This window comes from Anomaloglossus baeobatrachus, chromosome 5 (genome assembly GCF_048569485.1).
Source record: "Anomaloglossus baeobatrachus isolate aAnoBae1 chromosome 5, aAnoBae1.hap1, whole genome shotgun sequence".
NCBI classification, from domain to species: Eukaryota; Metazoa; Chordata; class Amphibia; order Anura; family Aromobatidae; genus Anomaloglossus; species Anomaloglossus baeobatrachus.
This window is the reverse complement of record NC_134357.1, coordinates 559916566-559932182: the sequence shown is the minus strand read 5'-3', so window position 1 is coordinate 559932182 and position 15617 is coordinate 559916566. Positions and strand designations below refer to the sequence as shown.

Here is a 15617-nt window from a genome sequence, read left to right as displayed (position 1 = left end):
ACAGAGCAGCCATATATCTAGTGTGCGGCTCTGCAGGTGGAGGTGTGTGGAGATTCCCCATTACTGGGCTCAGGCTCCATACACATTAGATGCTGGGGGAGAACAATCGCTCTATAGAAGAGAATTCTCCTGATTGCCCCGTGAAGGATGGATATGGACAGGGACAAGATGGCGGAGAGGATATTACACCTCACCCTAGAGATCCTCTTCCGGCTTACTGGAGAGGTGAGAGATTCTGATGACGTCACATTACATCATTCTTATCTACTAGAAGGTGGCCCGATTCTAATGTATCGGGTATTCTAGAATGTGTATGTAGGTTAGCAGATTGAATAATAAGGTAATGAATGGACTGGATGGGTTAGGTTTAATTTAGTATTCTTATAATTGTTTATTGAATCCACCAAGGTGTCTAATGATTGTCTATGGTGGCGGATTCCGCTGACAAATTCCGTCACCTTCTATTGAGTATGCTCAGCATGTCCAGCAGAACGATCTAAATCATTTAAAATCACTCCTGGTCTCTCCACCCCTCTCTCATACTCACCGATCACCGGCGCGGCGCTGCACGGCTGTCACAAAGCTCCGGCGGCTTTTCCTCTTTTGAAAATGCCGGCCGCTCATTATTCAATCTCATATTCCCTATAGACTGTGAGCCCTCGCGGGCAGGGTCCTCTCTCCTATACCAGTCTGTTATGTACTGTTAATGATTGTTGTATGTATACCCTCTTTCACTGTAAAACGCCATGGAATAAATGGCGCTATAATAATAATATTCCCTGGTTCATTCACCCACCGGCGCCTATGATTGGTTGCAGTCACGCTGAATGACAGCTGTCTCACTGCAACCAATCACAGCCGGTGGGCAGGTCTATATCGTGTAGTAAAATAAATGAATAATTAAAAAAAACGACGTGCGGTCCCCCCAATTTTTTTTATATTAGCCAAGATAAAGCCACACGGCTGAAGGCTGGTATTCTCAGGAAGGGGAGCCCCACGTTCTGGGGAGCCCCCCAGCCTAACAATATCAACCAGCAGCCACCTGGAATTGCTGCATCCATTAGATGCGACAATCCCGGGACTCTACCCAACTCATCCCGAATTGCCCTGGTGCGGTGGCAATCGAGGTAATAAGGAGTTAATGGCAGCAGCCCATAGCTGCCACTAAGTCCTAGGTTAATCATGGCAGGCGTCTCCCCGAGATACCTTCCATGATTAACCTGTAAGTTAAAGAAAATAAACACACCCGAAAAAATCCTTTATTTGGAATAAAAGACAAAAAAAAAACCCCTTTCACCACTTTATTAAACCCCCAAATACCCCTCCAGGTCCGACGTAATCCACAGAGGTCCCACGACGCTTTCAGCTCTGCTACATAAAGCTGACAGGAGCGGCAGTAGAACACGACCGCTCTCTGTCAGCTCCACGCAGCAACTGAAGTGAGCCGCACAATCAGCTGTGCCCTCATTCAGGTGACCCGCGGACACGGCTCTCGGGTGGAGGACTGCAGCTGTGGCCGCGGGTCACCTGAGTGACGGCACAGCTGATCTCGCGTCTCACTGCGGTCACTCAGGGGATTTGCGGTTACCTCTCTCTCTTCTCCCGACCGCAAATCTCTTTTTCCCGGCGAAACATTTCCTATCCAGGTGTGTGTGTTTGTGTGTTCAGTGCATACATGCGGGGGTGGGGAGTGGGGAAGTGTCGGGTGTCGTCCTGTCGGCCCGTAGTTCAGGCTGTTCAGTTAGGCTCCCTGTACACGTAGCCAGGGTAAATATCGGGTAACTAAGCAAAGTGCTTTGCTTAGTAACGCGATGTGTACCCTGGTTACGTGTGCAGGGAGACTTAGCGGAGCCGTTGGTCGCAGGCTCTTTAGCGCACGCACTGTGGCGACGGTTGTCACTGTAATGACGTCATTTTGGAGGAAGACAGGCAGAATAAGGCAAAAAGGCAAATATATATATATATATATATATATATATATATATATATATATATATATATATATATATATATATATATATATATATATATATATATATATATATATATATATATATATATATAATATGAATAACAGATGGACAGAACTGGAGAGGTGAGGACTCTGGAAATGTCTGTAGTGAGATTTATTACTGTGTCTCTCCATAACCAGAATTACACAGTAGTGAAGAAGACCTCTAGTGAGCGCTGTCAGGCCCCTGTGTCTGAGGGATGGGGAAGACCCCTGAGCCCAATCACGGGGCCTCCACCTCACCCCCCGATACATGAGGACATCAATGACCATAAGATCCTAGAACTCACCTACAAGATGATTGAGCTGCTGACTGGAGAGGTGACACTGCTGGGAATGCTGGGACATTATACAGTAACACTATGAAGGGATCGGGGGTGACGGTATCATTGTATGTGTCAGGTTCCTATAAGGTGTCAGGACGTCACCGTCTATTTCTCCATGGAGGAGTGGGAGTATTTAGAAGGACACAAAGATCTGTACAAGGACGTCATGATGGAGGTTCCCCAGCCCCTCACATCACCAGGTAATAGACAGGACTAAATACACACGGCCTATAACTATCTGTATGTAAGGAATGAATTCAGTCCCTGTATGTGTCTCCTCCAGGTCTATCCAGTAAGAGGACAACACCAGAGAGATGTCCCCGTCCTCTTCTCCCACAGGACTGTAAACAAGAAGATCCCGATGTTCCTCAGGATCATCAGGTAGATGGAGAGAAGGTGCCATGAAATCCCCCTATGATGTGTAGACGGCTGTGAAGGTCTTGTGCTCAGTCTTGTTTTATCCTCCAGTATTATATGTGTTATACTTGTGTAATGAGAGCGGTGGAGATGGCAGGATTAGAGCTGATCATAGATGGGACTTCTCCATCTGTCTGTGACTTTTACAATATTTGTTTCAGGGGGAAGATCTGCCCCATATTAATACTACAGAGACATATGTGAGGGGTGATGAGCGGAGTAAAGAGGAGATTCCCACAGATAACCGCCCAGGTGAGTAGTGACCACTAAATGCAGAGAAGTCACAGATTCTTCTCATTCAGCAGCTGCTACAATGTGGGACTAAGAAGGAACAAAAGTTATTATCCTAAAAATAAGGTGTAAGAGGTTTCCCGTACATCCTAGACTCGGGGAATGTGCAGTTTATAGTGGAATGAACTCGTCACATATAAAATGATGCATGAGTTTCCATATCCTGATATGGAATGAACATGGAAAGGTACAAACTATGACAAAATTCAACACATTTCGTATAAATAGTGGTTCTAAAAAGTCTACACACCCCTAATAAAATGCCAGGTTTTTGTCATGTAAGAAATCCTACAAAAAAGAATAATTCCAGAACTTTTCCAGCTGTAATGTCGCCCATAATATGTATAACTGCTGGGGAAACAAACTGAAATCTGTTTGAATGGAAAAATAAAAAATGTGGTTGCATAAATTTGCACACCCTTGGGCGGGCTTTGCACGTTGCGACATCGCAAGCCGATGCTGCGATGTCGCACGCGATAGTCCCCGCTCCCATCGCAGGTACGATATTGTGTGATAGCTGGCATAGCGAAAATTATCGCTACGCCAGCTTCACATGCACTCACCTGCCCTGCGACCGTCGCTCTGGCCGGCGACCCGCCTCCTTCCTAAGGGGTGGGTCGTGCGGCGTCATAGCGACGTCACACGGCAGGCGGCGGATGGGCGGAGATGAGCAGAATGTAAACATCCCGCCCACCTCCTTCCTTCCGCATAGCCGTCGGCGGCAGGTAGGAGATGTTCCTCGCTCCTGCGGCTTCATACACAGCGATGTATGCTGCCTCAGGAACGAGGAACAACATCGTACCTGTCGCGGCACCGGCATTATGGAAATGTCGGAGAATGCAACGATGATACGATAACGACGTTTTTGCGCTCGTTCATCGTATCATCTAGCATTTACACAGTACGATGTCGAAAGTGACGCCGGATGTGCATCACTTTCGATTTGACCCCACCGACATCGCACGTAAGATGTCGCAACGTGCAAAGCCGCCCTTACACTAATACTTTGTTAAAATAACCTTTTGATTGTATGACAAAATTCAGTCTTTTTTTGCTGGAGTCTATCACATGGCACATCTAGAATTAGCGATCTTTGCCTTCTTTTCCTTGCAGTAGCTCCACATCTGTCACCTTCTGAGGCATCTCCTACATGGTCAATGTAGTGCAGAAAAGTGAAAATCCTCTTCAGCTTTTTAGCAGAAACCTGAATGTTTTGTTGTAAAGCTGGCTGATATTTGGAAATGTTCATACTTCCCTCTACCTTGACTAAAGTCCCAGTTTCAGTGTGAAACAGAAAACTGCCCCAAAGCATAATTCTGCCTTTACCATGTTTCACTGTGGGTATGGTTTTCTTATGGTGATGTGCAGTGTTGGCTTTGCACACGCATGGATTTTACAGACTTCATGTAGATTTGGCATAATATACGCAATCTTGGATGTTTTTCTTTGTAAAAAATGGCTTTTGTCCTGCCACCCTCCCATAGAAACTACACATATGCAGAATATGGTAGATTGCTGTCACATGCAGTATACATCCAGTAGTGACCAGAAATTCCTGCAGGCCTCTTGGTAGCCAGACCATTTTTTTTCTTTTGTTATCTGCACATCAAATTTTTCAAGGAATCAAGTTCTCGGTAATATCACTGTTGTGCCAAATTTATGCTACATTTTGATGACCTACTTCACAGTGATCCATGGTTTATGTCCCATGGTTTATCTAGCTATGGAAATTGTTTGACACTCTTCACTTGACTGATAACTTTCAACCATGAGATCCCTTTTGTCATGCCTCAGATTTGATCCATCAGTCTCATGTGCTGTTGTTTGTTTCCCTCTCCACTGAGCCACAGTGAGGTTCGGTCTCTGTACTGGTTCTGAACACTTTGTGTATTCATTACTTTCCTGCTAAGACTGAGGAAATCTTCAGGGTCCTAAAGGGAAAGGGCTGAAAACCAAGCAGGAATAATAGAATGTCAGGGATCAGTTTGTGCAGCCAAATCCTGTCACCTTCTATAGCCGGATACCACAGTACTGTCTGTCACCCGTGACACACACGCGACAGTTTCTGCTTGCAGATTATTACTTTTGGTTTGACTTGTTTTTACTTGGATTCTTAAGGAAGTACGTGGAACCTTCAATGGTTCTTTAGGAAACAAAGGACTGAGTGGCCATCTGAGTCATCCAGTAAGGGTTGTTTCAGTCTGCACAGGGGCCTTTAGGGACTGCTCCTGCTTATCTCCGGAATATTTTTACTTGATTGCAGCCATAATGTTCCATATTCAACATGTGAGCACTGCAACCCATCACTGTCCTCACATCATACATGATGCAACAGTCATGTGTGATATCGGGTTCATCATGACAGCAGCCAAGTAGACCAAGATCGGAGGGAAGCACTAAAGTGGTAGCACTGAAATGGCAATGGTTTCAACAGGAGAGTAATGCTTATTTCAATTTATTATCACTCTCTCTGTTAACCCACTTTTTTAACAACTTAATAAAACCATATTACAAATTAATTTGCTTTTAAAGTTTTATACTTTCTACAAAGTCAGAGCTTCTTCATACATAATCATACTGCTCCTCCATTCTGCAGTAAAATGCATGTGGCTGTCAGGGATTGTACCGGACAGACCCCACCTAATAGTACTGACTGGCAGGATCATTAATGATTCTCCAGTTAGGGTCTTACCACAAAATAGTGGTCACCGATACTCTGAGACATGAACCTAGGAACATGCTGAATTCAACCCTGAATTGGGAAACTGCAAGAGCCAAACCTGGTGGGCTGATATCATTATATAATGATCCTTGCTCTGAGGTCTTCAGTTAGAATGTGAACTGTTTTGACTCCAATACCCTAGTGAATAATCAAATTTTGCAGCATGATTTGCAATTTTAATGGACATTTGATATAGTTTAAAAAAATATTTATTTCCAAGGTATATTATTGAAAAAATAATAAGTGTATTTCTTGGCAGGTGACTGTATTAGGAGATCAGAGGGACTTCTGGCATCTTCAGACTTTCAATCATATAGTGGTGTGCTACAAGACACATATGAAGAACATTGCATTATCCCAGCTGTATCCTCAGTGCTTCACAGCAAAGAACTATCTTCTGATCCTATTAAACAGGTCCTATCTTCTGATTCATCACAGGCTATTACAGAAAATAAAAGTCACAGAAGGGATGATAGAACTACCAAAGGAACTAAGACATTTTCATGTTCAGAATGTGGGAAATGTTTTGCAGTTAAATCAGCTCTTGTTAAACATCAGAGAATTCACACAGAGGAGAAGGCATTTTCATGTTTAGAGTGTGGGAAAAAGTTTGCAGAAAGATCAGTTCTTCTTACACATCAGAGAACTCACACAGGGGAGAAGCCATTTTTCTGTTCAGCATGTGGGAAATGTTTTGCAGAGAAATCAAAACTTGTTAGACATCAGAGATCTCACACAGGGGACAAGCCATATTCATGTTCAGAATGTGGGAAATGTTTTTCAGCTAAATCAACTCTTGTTACACATCAGAGTATTCACACAGGGGAAAAGCGATTTTCATGTTCAGAGTGTGGGAAAAAATTTAATCACATGTCAAACCTTGTTCAACATCAGAGAATCCACACAGGGGAGAAGCCATTTTCATGTTCAGAGTGTGGGAAAAAATTTACTCGGAAATCGCCACTTGATTACCATGAGAAAACTCACATAAAGGAAAAGTCACATTTTTGTATAGCTAAATCACCTGTCAATAGTGATGAAAGAATTCACATACTGAAAACTTCATTTTCATGTCCAGAATGTGGAAAAAGTTTTCCAAGTAAATCAAATCTTCTTACACATCAGAGAACTCACACAGGGGAAAAGCCATATCCGTGTCCAGAATGTGGGAAATGTTTTGCAAACAAATCAAATCTTGTTAAACATCAGAGAACTCACACAGGGGAGAAGCCATATTCATGTTCAGACTGTGGGAAAAGTTTTGTATCTAAATCAGATATGCTTAATCATCAAAAAAGCCACATGAGGAAGAAGCCATATCTGTGTTGAGAATTTGGGAAATGCTTTTCTTTCAAAATAACTCTTGTTAAATATCAAAGTGCTCACATAGATGAAAAGCCTTTTGCATACCCAGAATGTGGGAAATGATTTAGTTTAAAATTAAATTCTGTTTATTATAAATTGTCTTTTTACATATGGGAGAATTCCTAATAAATTGCTAAATGAGGGCTGGTGTCAGAAGGGATGGAGTGGGTTGGAGGGGTTTATGAGAAATAAAAAAAAAATGATTGTATTTTTTTTTCCTATTTACTAATACGGAATTAGTACTGGGGTTGTCTGTTAGAGGCCCACTCATTACTAATACCAGGGCTTTATGCCCTCTGGAAATTCACAGCTGGTATCAACCCCATATATTACACCATTTGCCACCACACCAGGGCAACGGGATGAGTCGAGGCAAAGCGCCAGGATTGGTGCATCTAATGGATGCACCACTTCTGGGGCGGCTGTGGCCTGCTATTTTTAGGGTGGGGAGGGCTCAATAACCATGGGGCTCCCAAGCCTAAGAATACTAGACCCCCAGCTGTCTGCTTTACCTTGGCTGGTGGTTTAATTTGGGGGGGACCCCACATTTTTTTTAATTTTATTTTTTTATTTATTTTACATTATTAATTTAAAACCAATTAGGGTGACCTATGCATTGGATTACCAGCCAAGGTGAATCTGCCAGGTGCAGGCTGCAGCTGTCTGCTTTACTTTAGCTACCAAAAATAAAGTGGACCCAACATAGTTTTTTTTTTGTTTTCTTTTATTATTTAATTTGAGGTAAAGACCAGACTGAACACCCTTTAGTGCCACATGAAAGGCACTAAAGGGTGCCATCTTACAATTTGTAAGGGATAGGATATTATTTATGTTTCACCTCTATTTATCTATATCTAGCTTTTAACAGTATGTTAAACTCCATGTTAAAAACGCATGTCCGCCTGCTGTCCGAGTGCCACGCGTTTTTCTTGCACCCATTGACTTGTATTGGTGAGGCACGCAGCCACTCGCAGCATTCTGCGATTTTTCCTTGTATGTTGAATTTTGCAGAGGGAAAACTTGCAGATGTGTTCTGCTCTGTTGTTTAACATTGGTGCGAGTGCAATACAATTTTTTTTTTCTCCTCGCATGGCACTCGCAAATTTTATACTCAGATGTGACTAGAGCCTTATGGTGAGGATAAAGGTGACGTTTTCTTCTGATGACTCTTCCATGAAGACCATATTTGTACAGGTGTCACTAAACAGTAGAACAATGTAATAATATTTTTTTATTTTTATAGCGCCAACATATTACGCAGCTTTTAACAATTCAGAGGGGACATGAATAGACAATATGAGACAATACAGATTAACAAAATTCACCAGAAACCCAGAGGAGTGAGGTTCCTGCTCACAAGCTACAATCTATGAGGAAACAGGGGATGCACAAAAGGTGAATGGTAAAAAGAATGCATGTCCTACATGGTCCAGCCATCAATATAATAGGAGATTCAATTACAGCTGCATGAACCAGTCAAAAGTTATGCAAGTACAGATACAGTGTGTAAAAAAAAAAAAAAAAAGTACAGGTAGGGTGCGACCAGCTGATACATGGGACCAGAATTGGAAGAAAATTTTGTAAAGGGCAGAAAGTGAATAGTTAGATGAGTGAGGTTATAAGCTAGTCTAAAGAAATGTGTTTGTAGGTTGCATTTAAAAGTGTGGATGTTGGGAATTATTCTTGGTAGTGTGTTCCAGAGAATTGGAGCAGATCGTAAGAAATCTTGGAAACGGGAGTGGGAGGTTTGGATTGAGGATGCCAGTCTTAGGTCATTAGCAGAACAGAGGGCACAGGTAGGGTGATAGACAGAGATGAGGAAGGAGATGTAGGGCGGGGCAGATATTTTGGGCACTTTGTGGGGAAGAGAGTCAAAAGGTTATATTCTACTCTGTGTTGTATGAGCAACCAGTGCAATGACTGGCACAGGGAGGAGGCATCGGTGAAACAGTTGGAGAGGAAAATGATCTTGGCTGTGGCATTCTGAATGGATTGGAGAGGGAACAGTTTAATAATAGGGAGACTGATTAGTAGAAAATTGCAGTAATCTAGACAAGAATGAATAAGACCGACAGTAAGGAGTTTTGCAGAGTTAATGTTAAGAAAAAGTTGAATTCTAGAGATGTTTTTCAGGTGGAGGTGACATGAGCGAGCAAGTGACCCGATGTGGGGAGTGAAGAAGAGATTGAAGTCAAATATAACCCCATTATTGAAAGAAAGACCTCGCGTCTCCTCACGCAGGTGCTCAGGAGAAAAAAATATAGATAAGAGTATGAAGGAACTCCGGCACACTAGCTAATACCCATAGAGACTGAAGAAAACACAAAATTGATGTCAAATTCCTTTTCTTTTATTTTGTAAGTGAAAAAAAACGTGCAGAATGTGCTGTACAAAGGTCCGCCAAGTAAACAATTCAGCCTATTGGCCTTCTTCAGGTCGGACAGACTAGATACAATATTTACAAAAATGAAAAACAAAACAAAAGGACATACATCAGTATGAATAATTGAAGCATATTCAAGTATGACAAGACACATATCAGTTTACAAGGTAAATACTGAAGACAATGGTAGAGAATCTTAGGTCCAGAATCTTAAGGAGAGTCCCCGTGCGGGGATTTAGGGAAGGTCAGGAAAAATGATACCATAGATGGGTGCCGTGTGCGGATGTTTGAGTAAAATATATTAGTATAGATCCATATGTAGATAATTACATCTGTGTATATTCATACGTGTGTCACCAGCACAGTGTGGCATATATGGTAAAGCAGCTCACCTTAAGAACAACAGGATATGGAGTGGCTCAGTATGTAAAGGACCTGTCATGTGAGAGAGTAGGTGGTTATGCTGCTGCTACATCACTATCTTGGGAGTTTTTCCAAGTAAGTCTTATACATGTAAAGGCCTTTTTTGGAGATTGATATCAAAGTAATTTCTATATTGAACTACACCATTTGTCTTTCTCATTCTTTCAGGTGTTGTTGGCAATTTACCCCTGATGAACCCCCGACCACTTAGTTAGGAGGGGGGGAAACGCGTCGGGAGAAGCCCAGGGTACCGGCCTGCTTGGTGGACCCAGGGGCTTGATCCTAACTGCTGCTGATACAGTATTTGACTGGAACATAGGATTCAGTCCAGCTCAGGAACCAACAAATCTAATTGTTTATGTTTGTTTCTGTTTTGCACACAATTCACCTGGTTGGTGGTGGGCATAGGCCAGGGAAGAGCAGGGACAGCCAGGGATAGCCACCCGGAGCGGGGGTGTTCTGTACATTATAACACTCTCCGCAGGTAGGAAGGATAAGTGAAGGATCTACCTAGTCCCTCCTAGATTGCCTAGAATTCATCTAGCTATCCATTATTAGTATATTCCTGCACGCTTTTTTTCTACCTACCTCTATCTGGCCCTTCACGAGCACATTGTCTTTTGTCCTTTATGTTTGTCAGACACATGGTGTCTCATTTTTAATATTTAATATCAATTAAGACTTATGTTTTAGAGGTTTGTCTCAGGTAACGAGTAGGGATGTGGCAGGAACTTGATGTACGTCTGTGAGTATCTCTAAGAAATGAGATGTGTCCTTGAGGTAGGAGGGAGTCAGAGGGACAAATGGTGATAGGATTTTTTCGATTATTTGGGCCAATGGTGAGAAGACTGAATCAGTGGAAACCACTATGGGCCTACCAGGGGGATGGGTAAGATGTTTATGAATTTTGGGAAGGGTGTAGAAGACGGGAGTGATGGGGTGTGGGTTATTGAGGAAGTCTCTTAGTTTCTGATCTATCGTACCGCTTTCAAAATAGTGTTGGGTCTTGGTTCTGATTAGGGAGGCAATTCCATTGGTGGGATCATGGGGAACCGGTTCATAGGTTAATCTGTCAGACAGTTGACCCATGATTTCAGAGATGTAATACTGTTGGTCTAGGATGACAATGGCTCCACCCTTATCAGCTGGTTTAATTATAATAGCTTGGTTCTCCCTGAGACTCCGTAAAGCTCTGGACTCATCAATTGACAAATTATTTTTAATGTGGAATTCACCCGCGTGAATCCATCTATTCAATACCTCAATGTCATGGGAAACCAATGAAACAAAGGTTTCAACTGGATGGTAAGTCCTGGGGGGCATGTAGGTACTGTGTGTTCTGAGTTGTAGAGCCTTAAGTGAGAAACAGGGGGAAGAAGTAGGTTGGTTAGTACTCTCAAGGTTCACATTGTCAGTATTATTGAAGTGTGTTTTTAGTCGTACTGACCTATAAAACCGGTCAAGTTCTTGTTGAACTGTGAATGTATCGTACTGCGGAGTGGGGCTAAATGATAGACCTTTCTGAAGGACTGAGTGCTCAGTAGGGGACAGGCTATATGAAGAAATATTATATATTAGATTATCGTTACCTGCGACCTCGTCCACACTCTGTCTTCCCGGTACTAACGATTGCCGCCTGTTGCCCCCTCCTCGTCTTCTTGTGGGAGGACAGCGCTGACCTAAAAAATTCGATTGTTGGCGTTGTGGTCGGGAGTCCACATCTGAGCTTCCAGAAGAAGAGTAGCCTGTGTATCGTTGGGTACGTCGTGAGAAAATGGAGGATTCCCCTGAGCGCCATCTATAGACAGTTCCCTGGGCGTAATCCTCCTGGTCTCGTAAGAACTTGTTGCGTTTCTTTGCCTCCAAAGTCTTCCTAAAATCTGAAATGTATTCGTCAGTTGTTTTCTTGAGTTTCTCAAGATCTGACGTGGATAGAACCTGTTTCAGTTGGGTTTCAGTCGTTTGGATGTTGGCAGAGAGTTGATCGACCTCCTTTTGTAGGAAATCAATTGTCAGGGTTATGATGTCCATTGAACATTTATTAATGATAGCCTCGAATTTGTCACAGAAATCGTTGTTGTCAGCAAAGATTGTGGGTCGGAGTGAGACCCGCAGGCCCCTCGGAATTCTCTTTGTCCAATGATATTCCGCAAGGGTGGTCAAATGAAGATCCAAAGCAGCGTGTCTCTGCAATACCCTCTCGAAGTCCCTCTTTCTGATTTCTTCTGACGGTATGCTGAGAAAAGTACTGGATGTAGTGACCTTTGAGACTATATCATTTGTCTCAGCTTCGTTATAGGAAAACGTTGAAAAATTGGATTGCGACATGGGCAAGTCAGGAAACAATAGTGTCTAGGGAAATGAGGGAGCTAGGTCAAAATAGTGTCCAAATTAATGAAAGAAAGACCTCGCGTCTCCTCACGCAGGTGCTCAGGAGAAAAAAATATAGATAAGAGTATGAAGGAACTCCGGCACACTAGCTATTACCCATAGAGACTGAAGAAAACACAAAATTGATGTCAAATTCCTTTTCTTTTACTTTGTAAGTGAAAAAAAACGTGCAGAATGTGCTGTACAAAGGTCCGCCAAGTAAACGTTTCGGCCTATTGGCTTCTTGCCTTCTTTAGGTCGGACAGACTAGATACAATATTTACAAAAATGAAAAACAAAACAAAAGGACATACATCAGTATGAATAATTGAAGCATATTCAAGTATGACAAGACACATATCAGTTTACAAGGTAAATACTGAAGACAATGGTAGAGAATCTTAGGTCCAGAATCTTAAGGAGAGTCCCAGTGCGGGGATTTAGGGAAGGTCAGGAAAAATCATACCATAGATGGGTGCCGTGTGCGGATGTTTATGAGTAAAATATATTAGTATAGATCCATATGTAGATAATTACATCTGTGTATATTCATACGTGTGTCACCAGCACAGTGTGGCATATATGGTAAAGCAGCTCACCTTAAGAACAACAGGAGATGGAGTGGGTCAGTATGTAAAGGATGCTAATACTCGACCTGTCATGTGAGAGAGTAGGTGGTTATGAAAGAAAGGAGGACCTAGACATCACAGTTGAATAACTGGTTGCTATAAAAACATACCATATGCTGAGTTACTGGGATGGGATACCACACCTCTAGCTGAAATGCAGTACCTCTGTGACGACCGAGGCCTCAGGGGTGCCACATGACCTTCTAGGGCAAATCCAGGTGCCGGAGATGTAGTGCTGCCCGGGTGGTGGCCATTCCCTGGTGGATACCTAACAAACCCCCTCAGTCAGCAGAAGGTCAGTGAGCCTTTGAGAAAACAGTAGGTCCTGACTGACCAGAAAGACTGTTTCTGCTGTGAACAATGAAGCTGAAGGAGAGGTTGAGGAGCCGGAGTACCAGGGAAGTGGTTGACCGGCAAAATGTATGAATTCTTTGTTGCTAATGGTAAGAATGTGTCCGCCTCAGGAGAGATAAGACTGTTTTTGAAGTCGACATGTAAAAAAGTTTGGTTGAAAGAATCTGTGACCTTGTCAGTGCTTTTGACGCATGAAGATAAGCATACTTTATTATTGTATTACACAGTGGCGGTTGGGGTGCAGAGGAAGAACACTGGGCTGCGCTGCAGTCAAACAGCAGTCTGTGTCACAACTACAATGGCCCAAACCGCCCCTTTAACATTTGTACATGTACAAAGCTAAGCCGTGTGCGTACGTCGTGTTCAAAGCAGAGCTGCGTGTGTACGAGGTATATGGAGCAGATCTGCGTGTGTACGAGGTGTGCAGAGTGAAGCTGTGTGCGGAGCAAAGCTGTCTGTGTATGGAGCGAAACTGTGTGTGTACGAGGTGTGTGGAGCAGAGTCATGTGTGTATGAGGTGTGTGGCACAAGGAAGCTGTGTGTGTACGAGATGTATGGAGCGGAGCCGTGTGTGGATGAGGTCTGGACCATAGATGACAAGCATTTTTTTTTTTTTACCACTAACCTTTTGTGCCCCCTATTTCATCAGATTGTCGATGGTGAGCAGGAACCTCACTCCTCTTAGTTTCTGGTGAATTTTGTTATTCTGTAATGTCTCCTATTGCCTGTACATTAAGTGGCTATGCACCCCCTACTTCTCTATTAAGTGGCTGTGCACCCCCTACTTCTCTATTGTCTGTACATGTGACGCCCCTGACTATCAGGGTGTCCCAGGGAACTGCACCCCTGTCTCTCATGGTGCAGAACTCACCCTCCATGGTTCTGGGTTCCTAAACACTGGTATTGCTTCCATCAGCATGCAAATCCTAACCACACCTCACACAACACCCTGTCAGGCACACCAGTGGCTAGTCTAGCTGGAAAAGGGCCACCCGCCTAGGGGTCAGGCAGACTGGTGGGAGGGAGGAAGTCAGTTGAGTAGTAGCCCTCAGAGAGTGAGGAGGTGAGGGAGTTGTAGCTCCCTGTGTGACCTTGGTTGGGTCGCAGACGGTGGTCTGGGACCAGAGGAGTTGGAGACCCGGTCGCAGAGTATTGGAGTAGGGTGCACCGACTTAGTTTTGGAGAACGGTCAGCACCAGAAAGTCCAGTAACCGGACCAGTACTGAGCATGGCAGGGTACAGGACCCTAGATTAGGGAGTAGCTTCACACAAACTGGTAATTCACCTGTGGAGGTTAGTCTCTTTATGAACTTTCCCCAAGAGCTTGGAGATTGAAGGCACCAACACAACGAGGGGGATAGGGATTTCCAGCTTTTGCGGCCTGCCAGGACATTTTTCCCTGGTGTGCTCAGGGAATGTCCGACGCTAAGGAGCCGGAAACGGTTCTCGGGAGCAGCAGTGGTAGCTGAACTTGCTACCTGCAAGTTTGTTCAAAAGTTTGAAAAATGGCTGTTTGGACTTGTCACCTCTGTTGAACGTTCTCCAGTGTTATGTTTGAGTGGAGAAGGCTGTCGGGGACCGGTCACAGGGTCCTCGGTGGAGGGTGACAGGAGAGTTAATGCATTTAGTATAGATTGTGTCATCCTTGTTGAACCTTTTTCCCATGCTCCATTGAAGGTAAAAAGGCAATCAGGGTCTTGGACGGTGCGGCGCTGGTAAACGGCACCAGAGGCCCTTGATGGAGGTTGGCGCAAAGGGTAACGGCTACCAGGTTACTCAGGACGGTTACCAGAGTCGTCTTCTGCACCTCCAGGACTTCAATGCTGTCACCAGGGACTGCTAAGGTACCTGGAAAAGGGGTGCCCACCAGGATTAGAGGTGGCATCAAGGAGCCACATTATTTGGGTGGCGGGTTGAAGGGAGAGGGACAATGGGAATGGACTGTCGCAGAAGGGGCTGCAGCAGAGCAGGCTGAGCCACCGACTACCGCTACAATGGGTAGCGTTCCCCGTTGTTCTAGCTAATGGACTCTGAGAGTTTGCAACGTTTAAGAGTATTGCCTCCCCTATGTGGGATGAATATTTATGCATAATCTTTATTCTCTTTTTACAGTTTTGAAACAAAAATAAATCCTCTGGGTGTCCTGTAGCTCGGGCATTCAATTTCAACTTGCTTAGCTGTTCACAATAACAGTAATTTTAACTGGAGGAGCCCAAACGTTAACATGCCACTGTAGGTTTTCTTGTACAGGTTAAAAAATGCTAATTTACAATCTTTTTGAATTTTACATTTTTTTTAATGAGGGTAAAAACATTCCTTAAATTCA

The 15617-nt window shown here is 43.6% G+C and overlaps 1 protein-coding gene across 1 annotated transcript; it reads left to right on the top strand.

The window, feature by feature from the left end:
- The first annotated feature begins 5713 nt into the window (after positions 1–5713).
- LOC142313007 (uncharacterized) lies at positions 5714–7270 on the top strand. The gene is made up of 2 exons (XM_075351994.1): positions 5714–5828; positions 6027–7270. Exons 1-2 carry the CDS (start codon positions 5714–5716, stop codon positions 7094–7096), a joined length of 1185 nt encoding a protein of 394 aa, XP_075208109.1. The 3' UTR covers positions 7097–7270.
- Positions 7271–15617: the final 8347 nt, after the last annotated feature.